Below are 20,366 nucleotides of genomic sequence, written 5' to 3'. Positions count from 1 at the left end.
AGCCAAGGGCAATTATTGTATTGACGTCTTGGCCTCAGGTGCTCCAGTGGGAGGTGTGTTTTACAGGTTATGAGCTTTGCAGCTCACTGTTTGGTGTTGCCAAGATTCCTAAATGATTGATAATCAAAACTCTGGCTTCCTTATCATGTTGGGAGGGGAAATCGATTTGAAAGGGGAGAGGAGGGGGCAAATAGCAAATAGCAGCAACCAAATGCTGAGTCAACGAGAACAGCAACAAGTTGCATCTGTAAAGGGCCTTTAACGTCGGGAGGATGTCCCAAAGCGCTGGGCTGTTCAGGATGAGCACCCGAGCTGGGGGCTGGGATCAAGAGGGGTTGTGGAGGGCAGGGAGGGTGGGGGTAGGAGGGTGACCAAAGGTACGGATCAAGAGGAAGGTCTTGAGATGGGCAATAGTACAGGGAGTGGGTGGAGTAGAGCAATGCACTACTGCGATTGAGCAGTGAAATTTTCAGCCAGTCATGCTCGGCTCGACCGTCACCCAATCGTTTCTTTTAAAAAAAAAGAATGCAAAAAAAATATAACTTATATAAAAAAATATATTTAGAAATGTGCACGCGACTGCCAGGATGCTGGAAGACGAACTGGACGGACCTTGGAAATTCTTATGGTTTTTATGTCCATTAAAGTACAATAATGGTCATGATTAGTTGTAGAGCTGGAATTGTCTTGTGTAGACGATGTCTCGGTGACTAGCAAATGAGTCCTGTGCTCAGTGTGTGCCAATTAATACTACTACTAATAATGTTAATTGCCAATGTTACAGATGTTCATATAATGTCACCTGTACAAAAAGTACAGATAGCTCATTTTACCTTGCGTCTGAATCAATAATCGTTGGGTGTTTCAAGATTAAACCAAGATTAGATACTATTTTATTAAATAATTACTCTCCTTGTCATGTTCTGAAATCTTACAGCGATTCGCTCTAGTCTTTGCTTTAAGTGGGTTGTAAATTTTTTATTAACTTCAGCTATCAGGGGACCAAGATTTCCTTGCATTCTGCCTCCCCCCCCCCACCCCCTCCCCCCCACCCACACACTCACACAACCATATTACTGTAATTCACTTTACTGGTTCATCCCCTCTAAAGCTGTCTGGCAAGTGTTCCCGCTGCTTGTCCAGCAAAGACCACCCTACCCGTTGGGACGTCCTCCCGACGTGAAAGGCGCTCTATAAATGGAATCTTGTTGTTGTTGTTGTTGTTGGGGCTTTGGTTTGCAGGATTAACAGGAGCTGAGTGGGATAAGTCTTTGCCCCAGTAGCTGTGCCCTGGAGTATTTTGGACTCGCCTGGCTCAGGAACCGGACAGGAGACTATCACAGAGGACTGGCTCAATTCTGACATGGCACCTTGGAGCTAGCCTTCCTCACCACCCCCACCCCCCAGCCCCCACCCCCACATCTCTCTAAATATTTTAGAAAGTGTTTGGGTTTGGTCAATGCCCAGGAAAGCAACCAACCAGGTATTAGATGTAAACCACATCCAATCTGGGTGTTCAAGGCGATGGCCTTAAGGCAAGGACCCTGAGGTCCTTTTTTAGGTCACTGATTGGTTCAACTTCATATCTGTTTAAATCTTAGACCACGAGCATCTTAAGAGGACAATATTAAATTCATGGGGAGAATCCAGCTGCGAAGATGTATTAAATTATGTTTATCATTCAGTTTTATGTTCGTTTTATCTGCGGATTTCATAACAGGTTCTTTGTGTTAAATAGCATATGACAACATGGCAAATTTATATCTATTTTCCCTTTTTTTTTCAGAATAACACTATTCTCAAGCTGTGTCATGGACTTGGGATGAGGTGTGTGGCTATTCCTTAAGGATTAACACTGCTCGCAGAAACCTGAAACCCTACCTAGTCTTAGTCTGTAAGACAATGTTGGTTTAAAACTCAAGAGGATTCAGAGAGGTGGAAAAAATCTTCAATTCAGTCCTGATTTGGAAGACAGTTTGTTTTAAAGAACTGCAGAAAAATGATTTCTAAAATCTGACTTTAAGAACTTCCAACCAGTGTTACGTTTTAAGGTAAAACAGGCACACGCTGCGCGTGTCAGATGATTTATGTTATCTGCCGCGTCTTTTAATGGACGGGGGCCTTTGCTGCCGTTAGTTCTTTAGGAGAAAAGTTTTGGGTTCCGAGAAACTTTATAGCTCTTCTTTCTCTATATGCAACTCACACAGGCATGCAGATGGTCAGCCCACAGTGTCCATACCTTGTACTATCACATGCACCTGAGATGTCTTAGGGTGATTGTGTGTTTGGACCGAGCATGTGTAAGCACCCTCATCATACACGTCCACGCCCTGTATCTCGATGCTGTACTCGGTTTTGCTGTTGGTCAAAAGCACCACTCGCGGATCGGTCGCCCACTTATCTTTCCCTGCGTAGAGAATGCTGGAGCGATTCAACCAGGCCACCCTCGTCACTCCGCTGTCGATGGCACACCTGAAACGAGAGGAAGAGAAGCAGCCCGTCAGACGACAACAACAACAGCTTGCATTTATATAGCGCCCTTCACGCAGGCTAGCGTCCGGGCGCGCTTGAACTATCAGGATATTAAACCATCAAAACAATACTGACTCTATGTATATTTTATACGCATATATTTGTGTAGCCGAGTCTGACACACTTCCGTGACGAATCCCATGGCACAGAGAAAGGGAGTTTAATAATGATAATTCATAATAATAATATTAATATAGTGCCTTCGCCCGTCGTAGAGACGATTCAAAGCGCTTCACAGATTAACTGACATAATAGTTTCTCCATGTTTGTCCTGACCGACAATCCCGGAAGATAGAATTGATCATTCACTTCACGGCTGTTTGTGGTACATTGCTCTGTGCAAATTGGCTGCTGTGTTCGCCCACAAAATGCACAGCCACTTACAGAATAATTGACAGTGATGTTTGTGAAGCGTTTTGAAGACAGTTCGATGACGTGATGAGGCGCTACATCAAATGCAAGGATTATTGTTATAAATTACATGAAGGACCATCATTTCATTTTTAATCAGTATCAGTTTGTAAAACACTTTTATTATTATTATTATTATTATTATTATTATTATTATTATTATTATTATTATTATTATTATCACCATCATCAACAACAATCCTGGTTGACAAGCAGGAAAATCGCACCACATTTCTTCCGTTCCAATTGTAAAACATCACCCAACAATGACTGATATTCTGTCGGGGGAGAAAAAAAACTCAAGGCTAATTTCATTTTCTGTTCTTCCATTAAAGCCACGTCCCAGAACAAACCCACAATTCCATTCAGTCTGCCTTGTGCGGAGCAATTATCTCATGTAATACCAATGAGCAGTTCATTTTCCTTTGGCATCCATGCACAAACACAATTCCAACCTCACTGATATCCCTAAAGTCATCAGGCATTACCGCATTATAAGCTGCTTCCTTAAGCTGCTTAGTACATTTTTACTGCTAAAAATACCAGCCATCACCACTACATCATGTTTTGCTCACAAAATACACAATCAATTCACTTTACTGTACATTCTGTGAAGCGCTTTGAGACGTCTCAATGACGTGATAAGGCCATATATCAAATGCAAGGATTATTGTAATAGTAATAATAATTATTATTAGGTTTCACTTATTATGCTATTTTTACCTTAACATACAGCAGCAGCGAGGTCCTGTTTTACAGGACTTGCTCTCTCTGCCATTTCCTCACCAAAATGATCTTTATTTTGATTAATTTGATGCAATTCATGAATAAAACCACAGAATTGCGCAGCCTCTCCCTGTCAAGTCTAGTTACAGAAAGACAGGGCTGAGATCTGCAGCGTTCCTTAAAGCATTCCTTATCTTATTTATTTAACCAGGTGGATTTCAGCCTCTCGAGCCAGCTCATGCCCCGGAAAAACAATATTAAAAATCAAGAAAACGCAGAATCATGCAGAGATTCAACTTTACCCAAACAAAATTACTCCCACTTCAGGGTCACACCAAATGGTCCTCTTGAGAGGATGCTGTGAAATTGCTTTGTGAGTCTGGCTCCGATGTGAAAGGCGCTATTCAAATGTAATTTTGTATTGTACTGCTATGTAAACAGAGTCGTGTGGAGTAAGGAGAATTGCCTACGGTTTCGTCCCCACCCGGGGAATCGAACCCGGGTCCTCTCGCTTCTTGCAAACGAAACACCTGGGTTCAATTCCAGGCAGGGGGCGAAACCTTGGGCAAGTTTCCTTACTCCACACACAGCCTAATAATAATAATCCCTCCAAAAGACAAAACAATAATAAAATTGGTCATTTTCAATCCAGGACTGTTTGTGGGACTCTGCTGTGCCCAATTGGCGGCCGTTCCTTAAAGCATTCCTGTATTCCAGCATTCCAGTATATCCTGTGAAGCGCTTTGAGACGTCGAGAAGACGTGAAAAGCACTGTATCAAATGCAAGGATTATTATTGTTATTTACGAGGCGAGTGCTCTAACCAATACCCTACAGGACATCACAAGTCAGATTGAAATCAATCTCCCAATCGACGGCATTTAGTGCCCGGTTGTATCAAAGAAGGCCGGAAGGAAAAGGCACGATGCCGTTTGCCTGTTTCTTTTTAAGTGAAGCTCGACTGCGCTAGTAAATCCTTGTCATTATTTTGCTCGCTGTGTTTGGTTCATTTATTTTAATGAGTGTAATCGAGTTCCCGTCCGTTCCTTATTGCTGTGGCCGGGCATTGTGTTTGCGATGAGTGGTCCCTCCCGTTCATTTTCCATCAGAGAATTATTTACAAGTGTTGTTTTATCGTGCGTGTGCGTTTCCTGTGTGGAGTTACCCTTCGGATGTCATTCTCAATTAGGCACCGAGACAGATGCCATTGGGAGGGAGGCTTGCAGCAGGAACTGCTAATCCAAGATAATGTGGCTTACCTCAAACTCTTGGCAAGGGGGAGAGAGAGAGAGAGAAAGAGAGGGGGGAAAAAAAAAGATTGTCATGGAAACGCACAGGAATACGGAAGCGGAGGAGAATGTTCGCAGTAATTAGCAGAGCGAGAGAAGTGAGTAATGATAGGAAGCCTAATTCTTGACAGCTGGAATCTGCCTCCATTTTTTTCCTCGGCGGTGGGGAAATGTTTAATGGGAATCTTTCTTTTCTCCCATTTGGAAACATCAACAACAGCAGCAGCAGCAGCAGCAACTTGCAGTTAGTTATACGGTGCTCTTCGCTGCGGCTAGCACTTGACTAGCACGTGGTTTCACGTTGGGAGAGAGGGGAGGTGACCGTAGCCACGGTGGAAGAGGAAAGTCTTCAGTTGCGCACAGCAGAGGGAAGAGAGGAGAAAGAATCCAGTGGAGACTTTTGGGGCGGATGGTCTGATTTTGCCCGGGTTTTGGATTTTACTGGACAGCAGGCGGGTCTGGAACGAGTGACATTTAGCTTCCTCTGTCAGGAGTTCCAATCAAAGCTATTAATTACCGAGGCGTGTGGAGTAAGGAACCGTGCCTATGGGAATCAAACCTGGGTTCCCTCACATGTGAGGCGAGCGCTCTAACAAGAACACTAAGGGACTCCTATGTCCCGTGATATGGGGCTTAAACCCACAGATGAGAGCGCTGTGAGTTACTGCTCTTAAATATTCACCAGATCAGCCTCACATAATTTCCAGAGCGAAGGGCTCCAGTTGTCTATTACTCAAATCCAATCTACCTATTGCTCTGCAATAACATCCTATGATTTTATCAGTTAACGCACGATGCAGCCGGAATGCAAACTCACATTGTTCTGAAAGGGTTAGATCGCGTTTCACCGTGGATGGGAAATGATAACGTTTTTACATTACAAAGGGAAATGTACTTCTCATTCCGTCACTTAACAGAACTGTTATCGCTGTGATTGTAATGTAGACCCATTTATTAAGAGAACGAGCAACTGGAATATCTATCCTCTTTAACTCAGCCTCTATCATTATTTCCAAGCATCTACAAACCAGACGGCGAGATGTCTGCTCTCAATATACTCAACCTCATTCACTATCATGAGTCTGCCTCGCCTAACTCTCATGATCCTGTCGCGTCGCATTGCAAACCAAAGTGGAAAACATGCGAATTCTAAAAAAAAATTATATAAAATTAGGAATTCAACCAAAAAATACTGATAATAGTCTAAATGTAGATACATTTAATAAACCAAATAATTTTTAATTTTTAAAAAAAAAATCAGCTGCAGATGGTTTTTCCGGTGATAATAATTCCTCCAAAAAAAGGAAAAAGAATAATTGGTCACTCAATCCGCAACTGTTTCTGGGACTCTGAGCATTTCACCCACAAAATATACAGTCAATTCACTTTGCAATATATTCCATGAAGAGTGTTGAGACGTCTTAACGACGTGATAAAATTATTATTACTTTTTTTTGTAAAGGTTTAGAAAACCGATTGTGCCTTCACAATGCAAATGAGGATTTGCAATGTTTTAAAAGTAACTTTTATAATCCTCCAATTTCTATCCTTGTCAATTTTCTCTCCTCCCCTTCATCGTCTGAAGCCACTAATTCCCCCGAGTTGTCCAGCTCTGCAAACATCCTGCTCTCTGATACTTGGCTTGAAGAACCACTCTTAACGTGTGAGCCATGGGGAGCATCAAAGCCAAATGTATCTCATCCTGGCCTGTAGTCCAGTCCGTCACCGAATTGGCCATTTGTTTTTTCTAACCAACTTATCACATTTCTTTGAGGGACCGTATCTTAAAGCCACACACTCTCTCCACTGCAAAGTCAGTGCTAATTAACCGCGCTTGCATTTGATAAAGTGTCCATAACACCTTCGGTGTGAAGCAAAGTGTGCTCGTGGGCAACGGTGTCAGCTAATTTGCACACTGCTCGGTTTCACACTTAAACAGGTGTAAATTGAACAAGCAATTTATCAGGAGGCACTGCTGAGGAAGACACCAGGAAACACTCCCTTCCCTTTTAATGCAGAGCCATGACTTTAAAGTCCGCCCGTAACCGGCAGATAGAACCTCGGTTTCACGAATCATCCCAAGGACAGCAATCAATTAGCGGCACCTCCAGCAATGCAGGGCACTCCCCTCAAGCACTGCGTTGGAACGTCAGCCGATAATGTGAGCTCGACATCCTGACGTGGGACTTCTGAACCCACAACCTTCTGACTCGGCGGAGGGAGCGTCACTGACCGAGCCCGGCTGACGCAACACTGGGGGACAATGAAACACATCGTCTAGCCTCTTCCCCGTCCTTTTGAGTCCACTCCAAAGGGAATGCTTAACTCTTACGGCGAGGTCGTTGGCCGAATTCGTCGGCAGGCAGCTGCACGCGAAAGCATTCCGTTGATCGGGTGGAAGTCAAGCCGCAGATGGACGAGCAGTCAGGCAGAGGGTAAATAAACCAGAGCGGCTGCTGCCAACCGCATGACTGCAATTGTTCGGCTCAAAAGCTAAACAGAGCTCGCGCTCTCGCTCTCTCTCTCTCTCCCGCCCCATGCAAAATTCATCCTAATCACCACATGCACCGGGCGCCCCAATTCAGCCCAGATGTCAAGGGCCGAAGAGAGGGCACAGAGCAAGAGTCACCAGGGCAGTAATCCTTGCATTTCGTACAGAGCCTTATCACATCGTTGAGCCATCTCAAAGCGCTTCACTGGATACACTGTGAAGTGACTGTATGTTTTGGGGGCCACGGCGGCAGCCAATAGAGCGCAGGAATACAAAAGTCCGCACATTTACTACACAGAGTGCGGGAGTCAGAATATCGGCTGCTCCTGAATGCAATAGGCTTTGTGAGCCTGACAGATTGCTCCATTCCCTACCGGTGCTGATATTTCCCAGCGTCAGTGAGTGTCTTCCATTTTTAAATGCTTCTCATTAAAAGCAACAAGGTATTCCACACACTGCGATGGTAAGCTTAGCAACGGAGCCATTTAAGGGAGTTGAACGTGGTCACCTCTAGCTGTGGGGGACCATTAAGCAGCCCTATTTGACAGTGCTCAAGTTGGGTAATGAACACCAGTGGCCATTGATGGCCTCGTCATGCTATTACTGTACGTACAGATAAATCATCAACAACAACCCCCCATTTAAACCCATTAATAAGAGAAATCGCTGCCTCCTTTAGCTCTGATCTATTGCTTATCATCCCCGCTGCAGACATTCGGCAATTTAATGCTCGCAAACAGCTGACAATATCAGTTTTAATAAAAAAAAATGTGTAATGTACAATGGAAAAGCCCAAGGGAGATTAAATAATGCTGCTTCCATTAAAATACAAATTTGGATCCACATTTCATCAGGGCTCTTGCACATTAGCCTGTTCATCCTTTATCTCTATCGAAATGAATTTTGATTTCTGCCTGATAATTAGACTATATTTTGAATAGTGAATGCAATTTTCCCAGCTATTAAAGGAACGCTACTGTTCCCAATTTGTTCCATTCTCCTGTTTTTCTCACACAGTGCATCACGCGAACTATTCTACTACTGACAAAAGGAACAGTGGTTGACGATGAGAGCCTTATCTGTGGCTCGGTGTGCTGAAATCTCCACTGATTGATTAAACTGTAACAACTGGGGGAAAAGAAATACATATATATTTCTTTAAGACTGGTTTATAGGATTGATGATGAAGTGACTTCGGAATTTTGAATGGAACGAAAAANGCAGCTGTCAAAAAAAGGACTGTGGTTCAGTAGTTAATCTCAAATCTTGCTTCAATAGGGGCAGACATAATAAAAATAATAATCCTTACACTTGATATTGCGCCTGATCACTTCGTTGAGATGTCTCAAAACTCTTCATGGAATATACTGTGAAGTGAATTGACTGTGTATTTTGTGGGCGAAACATGGCAGCCAATTGCGCACAGCAGCGTCCCCACAAACAGCTATGGATTGAAGTGACCAATTTATTATTATTACTCTTTTTCTAAAGGATTTTTACCGACTGGAAAGTGATCCGCCAATCGACTAACAACCGGGATCCTACTTACAGCTGGGTCAACAGAGGCGTGTGGAGTAAGGAAACTTGCCTACCGTGTAATCACTGCAAGGCTCATTGCAAGAATGGAAGCTTGTTAAACAGCGCAAGATGACAGGCACTGGAAGCAGAACTTCACCAAGTCCACCTGCATTGACCTTTTTAATTATGGATGAGAGAAGCCAGTCAGTGAGGCTCCCTTCATTTGCACCAGCCACGCTATCACTCAGCAGCTATTAATATAATACAATGATTGACCCAATCTGTTTGATTTAGGAAAGCGCTCCGAGGTCAAGTGGCTTACGTGGCTAACGGTCAAAGGCCAACGCCATAAAGCGGCAGCTCCCAGGTGGTGGGTCGAAACGTCCTAAATCGCACATTGTTTCATTTAATCCAGGTCACAACTGAGCTCAAAGGCCACGTCTGCAATGTAAAGCTGTGTTCATTTCACCACCGAACAAATCACTGTACAATGGAAGAGGTCTTGAGATTAGAGGTACTTTTTCTATGATTTATCGAGTAGAGGGCTTCCCAACATCCTGCTGTGCAGCAATAAAAACAATCCTTGTCCTTGATGTAGCACCTTTTCATGTCTTTGAGACGTCTCAAAGCGCTTCACAGAGTATACCGTAAAGTGAATTGACTGTGTAATTTGTAGGCAAAATGCATAGCTTAAGCTCTGCCCTCTCTTGGCTCAGCCCTGTTTGTTTCAAGAACGAATCATATAGATTTCTGTGGGAAAGTCACATCTCAGGATACAGTGTATTGTTCGGGACAAGATATGTCAAGCAACTGCCCCGATGGTGGAAGGCAAAGTGGATGGACCTTGGACTTCTTTCACCCAGAAAATTCTTATGTTCTTTTTCTATCACAAATCAGACTGAGGCATGGCTCAGCTGTAAGCATTGGGAGCCGAACCTAGGAGGGCAAATTCTGACGCGGGGTTCGAACCCACAACCTTCTGTCTCAGAGTCCAAAAGACGTTCCAGTTCAGCCAAGCCAACACTGTTAAATTTGTCGATGACGCCTCTTAGAAACTTCCCAGCACAGTGACAACAGGTCATTTGAACAAGCTCTCCTCGCAATGGAAAACAATTCAATGTATGTGTTTATGATGAAGGCTTGACATCGACGTAAATGATGGTACTACTACTAATAATAATAATCCTTGCATTTGATATAGCGCCTTATCACGTCTGCGAATCTAGACTCCGAAAACCTTTCTGTCAACCTGAGCTAAGGCTCCTGTGGTGCCAGCCTATCTCACTGTGTGCACATCAGGTGTGGATTGCTTGGAGTTTGGCTGCCAAGCCTCCTGAGCTCAGGCAACCCGCTGGCACTCAGTCACACAGCGCTCACATGTTCACACGGCAGAGTTCCACAGATTTCAGGTGTAGGAGTTGGAAGCACATCTTCTGATGATGGAGCAGAGGGAACAAGGGTCACGCAGAATGCCAGAGTCAGCTGAAGGAAGGGGCAAGTAGAGGAGTGTGGGGTACGCTAGTCGGGTCAGGAGAGGGGCTGGACCTCATGTCGTTTTTCCAAACCAGAGGAAACATTGGAAAATGTCGATACACAATGATCAGATACTATTCAGATGGTCCCTTGGGTTACTGGGTGAATCAGCATTCCCCGTAATAGAACACAAACCCACTGAACTTTAAATTACTTTTGCGGCAATCAATGGAGTGAGCAAGTCATGGTAGCACTCTGCTCACTTATCAACTCGACAAGAAATTTATAGTAGCTTATAGCACAGAAGGAGGCCATTCGGCCCATCGTGCCTGTGCCCGGCACTTTGAAAGAGCTACCACTTAGCCCTTCTCTTACCCCATATCCCTGACATTTTTTTTCCTTTACAAATACCCATCCAATTCCATTGTGAAAGCTACGATCAAATGTGCTTCTACCAAACTTTCAGGCAATGAACTCATAACAATCGCCAGATAAAAAAAAAATTCATAAGATGTTTTGCTCAGAACAGTGCTGGTTTAAGTTAAAAACTAAATCCAATTTCAGATGAAATGAGGCTCTGTGTATTAATCTACAGATCAAAGTGCCAGCAATTTCTGAGGGGTTTGCTAGTAATGACATACTCTGAAGAACAATGATATTAATATTTTATGAAGGAATAATATCTGTAATAAGGCGTGTTAATTATTCTTCGGGGCCAGCAGTAAAAGGCTGAATGAAGTTCAGCTTCTTTAAAACAAACTTTGGGAGAAGCAATTGGATTTCTTTAGGAACATTTTTGAAATTTCATACACCGTCCTTTCAAAGAGCATTTTATAATTTAGTAGTAACCCATGCAGTTAATATAGTGCTTTATCGTTGTCAACGAGACAACTCTAACTGCTTTAAAGCAGTTACTGTGCAGTGTGCTAATTGGTTCACCCACAAAATATACAGTCAATCCACAGTATGCTCTGTGAATCGCTTTGAGACAGCTCGAAGATGTCTCAAATGCAAGGAGTATTATTATTGTATATTTTGTGGGTGAATGAGGCAGCCAATTTGCGCGCAGCTATGTAACAGCCAGGAGGTGAGTGACCGGTTTTGTCTGCAGGACTGTTGGCTTTGATATCACAGTCTAGACTGACACCCCAATGCTGCACTCGCCTACAAAATACAATCACTGCCGTATATCCTGCGAAGCGTTTTGAGATGTCTGGAAGGTGGTGGAAGCAGATTCAATAATAACTTTCCAAAAAGAAATTGAAAGATATGTGAAAAGAAAAAAAATCAGAGGGCTTTGGGGAAAAAGCAGGGGAGTGGGACTAATTGGATAGCTCTTTTCAAAGGGCCAGCACAGACACGAAGGGCTGAATGGCCTCCTTTTTTTATGCAGGATTCTGTGGTTCTATGACTCTCTCTCTCTCTGTGTTATTACTGCCCCATTATGAGCGATAACTTTCCAGATCTTCCACCTTCTAGGCGCAGAAGTGGCACCAATTTACACCTCACTGTCCACTCCACTCTGTGCCTGGGGCAAGTTGTCTGCCTCTCTCCTTACATTCTTCTGCAGCTTATTTCCCCTATCCCGAGCCACCTGCCTCTCTCTCTGCACCGCAGCCTCCTTGATCATGGTTCTCTGCAGCCTGCTAGCTGTTTGCCTTGTATAACAGAATGTCTCTACGTGTGCTATCAACTCGGAATACATGCGTACGTTCCACTGAGTAGGTGTAGCAGGGAGAGAGAGCTATCTATACGTGGCTGCCATTTGCTTCTGGGCTCTCGCTGCTCAAAGTGCTGCTCACTTTCTCTCTGCAATCAACTTGCGAACTAAAAGCTGCCCAGAAAGGAGCCGTGGCCTTTTTAAGTATAAATTAAGTGCAAATAATAACTAGCAGCAGCACTCTAGAGCTGACATTGCTGTAATTTAGTACTGTAAACCTGCTGTTATCCAGCTCTCAATGGTACATATTTCTACCAAGTCATTTTACTCTGGAAACCATTAATACAGTATGGGGGCGGGAGGCGGCGGAATAATGATAATAACCCTTAACAGTCATTGCATTTTTATATAGCGCCTTATCGCATCTTCGAGTCGTCTCAAAGCGCTTCACAGAATATGCTATAGTGCGGTGACTGTGTGTTTTGTGAGCGAAATGCGGCAGCCGATTGCGCACCAGCAGTGTCCCACAAACAGCCGCGGATTGAACGAAAAAGGAAAGTCAAAGGCTCTGAAGGTGACAGGGTAAAATAAAATGGAATCATCATTGGAAAATATTAATATCGGACAAAAGAAAAAACTATTGATATCTGTCACTGTTGTCATTTGAGAATGCAGAATGTTCCAGAAACTTCGGAGGTTTTGGAGGCAGGTGAACTGCCTTTTTCATTCGATCTTAAGAATCACTCACTCCGGGAATCATCCGCATAAACCACACCCTGATCACCAAGGAAGCCAAGGAATGTACCGTACCAACGCTCACTACCAGAATGGACATAAAGGGAATCGCAAGACTAAATCCTTTTTATGACGTGCAAAAAAACACAGCCGAATACAGATGGGAAAGGACATCTCGGGCTAATTATGTACCCATTAGTTCACAGAAAATGTTTTTTGCTAAATGAATTATTCCAACATCTCTATCGCTTATGGGAGCAGATATTCCACAGACAGTCGAATTCGTCAATGATCGTCAGAGGCAAATAAATATATGTTTAGCGAAGGATCCATTTTCTTTTTTATTTCTGTTTAAAAAAAATGACCAACGAGAATGAATGTTCTACTTGGCTGGAGGTTTGCCTGATTTGTGCAGCATTTTAGAATTTGTCAAATTCTTGAACTGCAAGACATAATTTTGAAACCAGTTTCCTCTGAGTTTTCTTTAAAAACTACAGAAAAAATAACAACTTCAAAGTTGAGACAGAATTTAACGATTTGACAATTTTCCAGTTGCTCCGAAAATGCTACGTAAAGAGAGTAAATCTTATTCCCGGTAGAATTTCTCCCCCCACCCCCCCCCCTCAGTTTGCCTCACTGATGCTCAGGCCTCTGTGTCAGAATGATGAGAGTTGAGCTGTGAGCGCACAGGTCACGTTAACACTCCAGTGCAATGCTGGAGGGAACACTGCCTCGTCAGAGGTGCCGTCCTTCAGATCAGATGTTGAGCTCAGCTCCCGGTCTGCCTGCACAGCTAGTTTTTAATGACCTGTGGTACAATAGAAAATGAGAAGCATTTCTGGGATGCTACCCCCCCCCTGTGCGAGGGGTGTTAAATATATAAATGCAACCTTGTCCATGGTCCGGATAAGTCCATGGTCTATCAGTAGTGGGTTTCCATTTCCAGGTTTTTCTTGATGAATCAAGCGACGTTCAATCAGGCGCATTTATTTTGTTGGCCGACCAAAAAGGTTGGCCACCGCTCATGGTACGCATTAAATAGCCATTTACCTCAAGGCTGGACGCGGGACCTTGCTACGTGCAAATAGCTGCCACATTTGCCTACAAAAGGAGTCACTTGACAGTAATTACTTGGGAAGTGTTTGGACCTGGTAAAGAAAGCCCTTATCTTATTCTGACTGTAATTTTTCTCTGTTGTCGCTGAGTATTTGTGTTAAATGTGAAAGGAAAGGACACGAGGGGAGATGAAGTGATTTGGAGCTGTGGCACGGGAAGTGAGGAGATGAACGATCAGATAACGATGTACCAGTAACACTTGCTAATTGCTTTTTTTTATTAAATGGTAGGTAGAACGGTGATAGAGTGAACACATTACAATGAGCAGGACTATCTTCCTGGGGGGGAAGTATTAATACAGCCCTACCCACTTATGTCGACATGTCAGGGACTATTTGAGATTAGGCAGTTTGTCGACAGAGGCGATCATGAGTGCACAATAGTTATTCTGTGATTAAAATTGTTCAACCGTATATTCACTTGTATTTTCATACTTTTAAAAAAGAGTAAGACGTATACTGAGAATAATTATAATTTGGCCACTGTTTGTGGGGACGCTGCCGTGTGCAATCGGCTGCCGCGATTCGCCCACAAAATGTACAGACATCTCACTTGACAGCATATTCTGTGAAGCGCTTTGAGACGTCTCAATGACGTGATGAGGCGCTATATCAAAAGCCAGGATTATTCTTATTCTTATTCTTAAAATTCCTGAGCCATTTACTTACAGGTATTTGCATTAACCTTATTTACGAAAATTCCATTGATTCTTTACCGAAATCGTCATGTAAGTGAAAAAAATAGCCGTTTAAGAGGGCACCACTGCCGGCATAAGTGGTGTCGAAACAAGTCTTTAATGCTGTTCGGGACCTGATGCTGTGGGACAGTGAGGAATTGAAAGGAATTAATGCTGCCCTTTCATTCTCTTCCCTTGTTTCCGAATAAGTGACTTCCATTTTGTGCAATCAAACCACAATAGTGATACTGAAAAGGACAAACAGTACAAGGCAGAGAGAGAGAGAGAGAGAGAGAGAGAAAAAGGAAATGTGGGTAATTGAAATGGTACATTTTCAAACCAGGCCAAAACAAAAATGTCAAAGAAGAAACCAATAAACTGAAAGAAGCAGAGAGGCCAAAGAGCACAAGACACAGAAGAAATAACAGCAGATATCTCCCGACGGGGTATAAATCCCAGTAACGCTCAATGAGTGTTGATGTTTTCCATTTGAAATCGGCCGTGTTGAAAAAAACGCTCATTATCAGATTAAATCAGTTTCAGACACTCGTTGTGAATCCTTTGTTATGGCGATGGCGTTGGCAATCTGGGGCACAGTGGGGATTTAAACAGCAGAGAGCACAGCTTAACATAATCAAAGAAATAAGGGGAGAAATTGCTTCACCTGTCGCTACACTGACTACACAGTCGGCTTTGCCAGAAGGAACGGGGCATTGAGTATTGAGAATTTCCAATTAAGTGCAACAGCAGTGCTGAGCTGCGCAAAGCAACTCCGGTGGTGCTTTCCTGGAAATCAATTCTGTTCTGACAGCACCGTTAGCGTATCTGCGTGTTCAAATAACCAGCTCTCTTCAGCCCGAAAGAATTAAGAAAGAAATTCAAACTCACGTTGGATTCCTGCACGCCTCCTGCTAACCTTTTTTTGCCCCCGTCCTTTGGAACTCCATCCGACAGTCCCTTCGCCTCGCTCCCTCCCTGGTCTCCTTCAAAGCATGTCTTCCTCTTCGACCGAGCCTTCAATCAACCTCCTACCCCTAACCCCACCTGCCTCCCGCCCTTCCTGATCCCAACCCCCAGCTCGGGTTCAAATCCCTGACTGTCCAGATCATTAGTTACCTTTATAACTTTTCCTTTTCATCTGAATATCAATAAACATCTGTAGTCTACAATTCACCATGTTGTGGGTGGGTTCGGATTCAGGTTTAACTCCTCGCTGTGGATCTGGAGGATTGCTATTGATTCCAGTTCCCTGATATTTAATTGCCTTGGATATAACAATGCTTTTGTCAATCGTGTGAGCTACTCAGCTCAGTCTGCAGAGATTGACTCTCAGCCTCTCCCATTAATTCGGATTGAAGAGATCAAAACATTTGACCAGTTTGATCATCTGACTCAACAATCCTCATTCTTCAATCCCAAAACTAATACATTCTATGTAATCTCTGCACCATTAACAGGTTTCCAATTGCTTACTGTTATGTAAGGTCAGCTCTCCATATTGTCCCTGATGTCTACTCAGCTCATTCAGTACATTTGTCATTTCTCTGATGAATAACAACAATAATAAACCCGGCACTTGGTAATAGTGCAATGGCGGGAGGACACCTCAAAGAGTTTCACAGGGCTTTATGGTACTGTCCGTGTATTAGTGGGCAAACACGGACGCCAATTTGCACACAACAATGTCACACAAACAGCTTTGAACTGAATGATCAATTTTATCTGGCAGATTGTTGGCCAAGACACCGGGAGAGAGAAACTCTCTTCCCTTTTTGAATCGTGCCTTGGGATCTTTAACATCCATCTGAACAGGCAAACGTGACATTCGTTTAACATCTCATCTGAAGGACTGTCCCTCTGATAATGCAGTGCTCCCACAACACTGTGTTGGATTGTCAGCCAAGACTGTGAGTTCAAAGTCCCGATGTGGGGCTTGAACCCTCAAGCTTCTGACTCAGAAGTGAGAGTACTATCGATGGGGTCAGGCTGACAATGTGACACTAAGAACAGAAAGTCTTGTACAACTGTCATCTTTAGCGAATGGTTATGACTATGGACACATGGGATATCATTTTTCCGCAGGCGGAGGTGAGTAAATAATAATAATAATAATAATCCGTGCATTTGATACAGCGCCTTTATCATGTCATTGAAACGTCTCAAAGCGCTTCACAGGATACACTGTAGTGTGTGTATTTTGTGGCTAAAACGCGGCAGCCAATTGCACGCAGCAGTGTCTCACAAACAGTCGTGGGTTGAGTGACCAATTTATTTATTTGAAGGGATTATTAGCCCTGGAAAGCGATCTGCCAATCGACCATCAACCGGGCTCCTACTTACTGCTGGGCAAACAGTTCATTTCTTGGTCAATTTCAGGATGCGTAATTGAAGCAATCAGTGGGGTGTGTCTCATGGTGCTGAGTAGCAATCAGGTACCTGAACGATCCTAGCACATAAAGCGATGAGAATCCCTGAGGTACGATATTTTCCGATGGAAAAGGAAAGAGATCTGATTGAAGAAGGAAGCGAGCTCTGTGCATCTTTCCAATCAGCTCTGGCTCCTCCACTATCTCTCACGTTCAAATGGTCACTCAAACCATTAGTTTATGAAATCGATTCATATTAAATACAACTTAACCGTCTCCCCCTTCATAAACTTCCAATCTTTTACAACATTTTATTGCAACTAATAAAGATGGAGCCAATTACTCCATTAAGTATCAATAAACTGCTCCTCAATGAACTGCAATGATCTCGGATTGCACAGCCCTCAGCTTTCTGTAATACTTCAAAAATGGCTCCTGCATGTCAAAGAGGGAAAAGGAAACCATTGGAATCATTTGGTGACGAAGACGGCAGACAATTTCAGACAAGTGGGTTTATGATGTGCTCCGAGGACTAGGGAGCGGTAGGAGAAATAACCTGTCAGGGGTTGTGAGCATGTAACTGTGGTTGGCATCCAGGAACTTTCTGGCACAGTTACAAGCTGGAAACAGAAACAGCTTTAAATTCCTGTGGTTCGGAAGCTTGGAAAGAAAACAAAACAAAAGCACAGCATTGCCCTAGTTTGCAAACGCAGGCGTTGGCTCGAAGTCTGCGCCTCACTCCATTCAGCTATCACATTGAATGATGGCACCAGAAAACTTTACCCGCACTGAACGCAATACTTTATGAGGTGTCAGCCTGGCTCAGAGGCAGAAGGTTGTGGATTCAAGCCCCGCATTGGGGATTTTGAACTCATATTGTCTGAGCAGACGCTATGGGTGTGCTGCGTTGTTGGAGGTGCCGTCCCTTGGATGATACATTAACCCGAGGTCCTGTCTGCTGGTTCAACAACAAAGCAACAACAAGTTATATTTGTATGGCGCCTTTCATGTCCAAAGGCGTTGTTCAGATGGATGTCGCAAGATCCCACGGCACTCTTCAAAAAGAGAACGGTTTCTCCTAGCTTCCCAGCTACCGATTCCTCCAATAAAATTGATCATTCGTTTTATGGCCATTAGTGGGACAATGCTGTGTTAAATTGGCTTCCGGATTGCCTCCAAAAAACCCTATGGAGTGCTTCAAGAAGTCTTGAAGGCGCTGTGTCAAATGTAAAGGTTATTACTATACGATAATAATAATAATAATCCTTGCATTTGATGTAGTGCCTTATCATGTCTTAGCATTGAGACGGCTCAAAGCGCTTCACAGAATACACTGTAAAGTGAATTGACCGTATATGTTGTGGGCGAAAATATAGTTTACATCGTCACTTGCAGCCATTCGAATACACCAGTCCTAATAAATTTAAGAAAAGCATTCACGTCTACGCCTGTCTTATCAGAGAGAGCTGGATGGAGTGAGACATAGATGATGGACTTCACCGAATAAAATTAGTCATTTTCAGGAGTGTCTGTGTCACCGTGTAGGCCGCCTCTCTGTAATTCAATGAGTTTCCATAATTAGAGCTTTAATTTGTACTTGTCTTTACTCTAGTTCACACATTTACATTATCTGATCCAAGGATCGCCTTCGCTTTTATTTTTCTTTCTTCTTCCAGACTTGACAAATCTCACTAATTAACCGACCACAGATTATAGGGAAAAAGGTCCCAATTTGTTAGAATCTTCGCAAGATGTCTGGCTCCGAATTAAAACCTCGGCTCGCACATGTGGATCAATGTAACACCCGCCATTTCCCTGGGAATTAAAGCTTCAAACAGCTCGTGCATGGCCAAACATATCAAGTGCTGAAAAATGCACAGCAGTTCGATCAGAAACTGCTTAGCCTCTCCAGTGCTCTCCGGTTTTATTTCAGGCTACAGCATTGTTTTCGGAACAATCAGCACGCACGCATCAGATAAGGGGCTATAAATAAAAAAATCGTCTGCTCTTCTTCCAAGATGTGGAGTCCTGTCGTGCATTGCTTCGAGCACTGACCTCGCAAGCGAGAGGAACCGGGTTCGATTCCCGAAAGACTGGGCAAGTTTCCTCACTCCACACTCCTCTGTTTACTTGGCAGTGAGTAGGAGCCCGGTTGTTAGTCGATTGGCAGATTATTATTATTATTATTACTCCACTAAGTTTTTAGAAACTCTGTTCCTTCCTGTGGCTTTCTGGATTGAAACATTTCTGAATGGGTTTTGCCAAATGACCCAGAAATATGCAGAGATCACTGGAGCCAAAGACAAAAGCCAACTTCATATCTGCCGTAACTCCCAAAATATGAATTTTTAATAAACCTAACTGCAGTTTTCGTCGATGCAAAGCTGGAATTGGCTGCATAATTAATTGCACAAATTACAAGAGGAAGTGTATCTGAGTGTTCAGAGTCTCTTGTAGCCAGTCGGGGAATGGTACACAGACTATTTTGAGCTTTCTTCTAATGGGAGAGAGTTAAACGTACACTGACCTTTATTAAGTGGACGATTATGTACACTTAGCAGCGTTTGACAGGAGCAGTAATAACATGAAAACCTACTTTTAAAAGGAGCACAGACACACACGTATAGTTAAGAGGGAAGTTTAGATACAGTTGCTCTACGTAAGAAAAAAAGCAATAAGAAAAAATTGGTCATTTCAATCCACGGCTGTTTGTGGGACAGACGCTGCTGTGCACAATTGGCTGCCGCGTTTCGCCCACAAACGTACAGGCAATTCACTTTACAGTCCATTCTGTGAAGCGCTGTGAGACGTCGAGAAGATGTGAAAAGCTCTGTATCAAATGCAAGGATTATTATTATGTGGGAATGAATGATTGGCTCCTGTGGTGAGTCTCTCACTCTGGGACCAACAAGGTAGAACTCAGGTCCCACAAGTGTGACATGCCCTCACACAGAGGAGACGGAGATAACGGAACGCAGAGTTTACTTGAGCAGTTGGTCACTATAATAAAAATAATAATAATCCTTGCATTTGATACAGCGCCTTCATCCCACCTTCGAGGCGTCTCAAAGCGCTTCACAGAACAGACGGTAAAGTGGAGTGACTGTAATATTTTGGGGGCGAAACACGGCAGCCGATTGTGCGGATGACTTTGATTATCTGCGCGTGTGTTCGAAAGAGCTCTGTGGTGTTTCCACAGCCCAGGTGGCTCGTGGAACGCAATCATTATTTCTATGGGATGGATTACACGGGAAGGCGTTGCCGGCAGATTGTGTTTGTAAACTCAAGAGCAATCAGATCCTTCTCTGACAAAGAGATTGATTGTGGGTGGGTGCACGAGGGAGAAAGAGAGAGAGAGAAAGATGGAGAGAGAA

The 20,366-nt window shown here is 43.5% G+C and overlaps 1 protein-coding gene across 6 annotated transcripts in view; it reads right to left on the bottom strand.

Annotated features, from left to right (window-relative positions):
* Positions 1-20,366, bottom strand: part of LOC103180278 (opioid-binding protein/cell adhesion molecule homolog) — a 546,144-nt gene that overhangs the window by 97,068 nt on the left and 428,710 nt on the right. For all 6 annotated transcript variants that reach the window (XM_042343963.1, XM_007896040.2, XM_042343961.1 and 3 more), the window contains one exon: positions 2,240-2,472. In XM_042343963.1, the coding sequence (XP_042199897.1) occupies positions 2,240-2,472 (233 nt within the window). The remainder of the gene's footprint in view (positions 1-2,239; positions 2,473-20,366) is intronic.

The sequence above is a fragment of the Callorhinchus milii genome, unplaced genomic scaffold (assembly GCF_018977255.1).
Source record: "Callorhinchus milii isolate IMCB2004 unplaced genomic scaffold, IMCB_Cmil_1.0 Scaffold25, whole genome shotgun sequence".
NCBI lineage: Eukaryota > Metazoa > Chordata > Chondrichthyes > Chimaeriformes > Callorhinchidae > Callorhinchus > Callorhinchus milii.
This window is presented reverse-complemented; position numbering and strand designations above follow the sequence as displayed.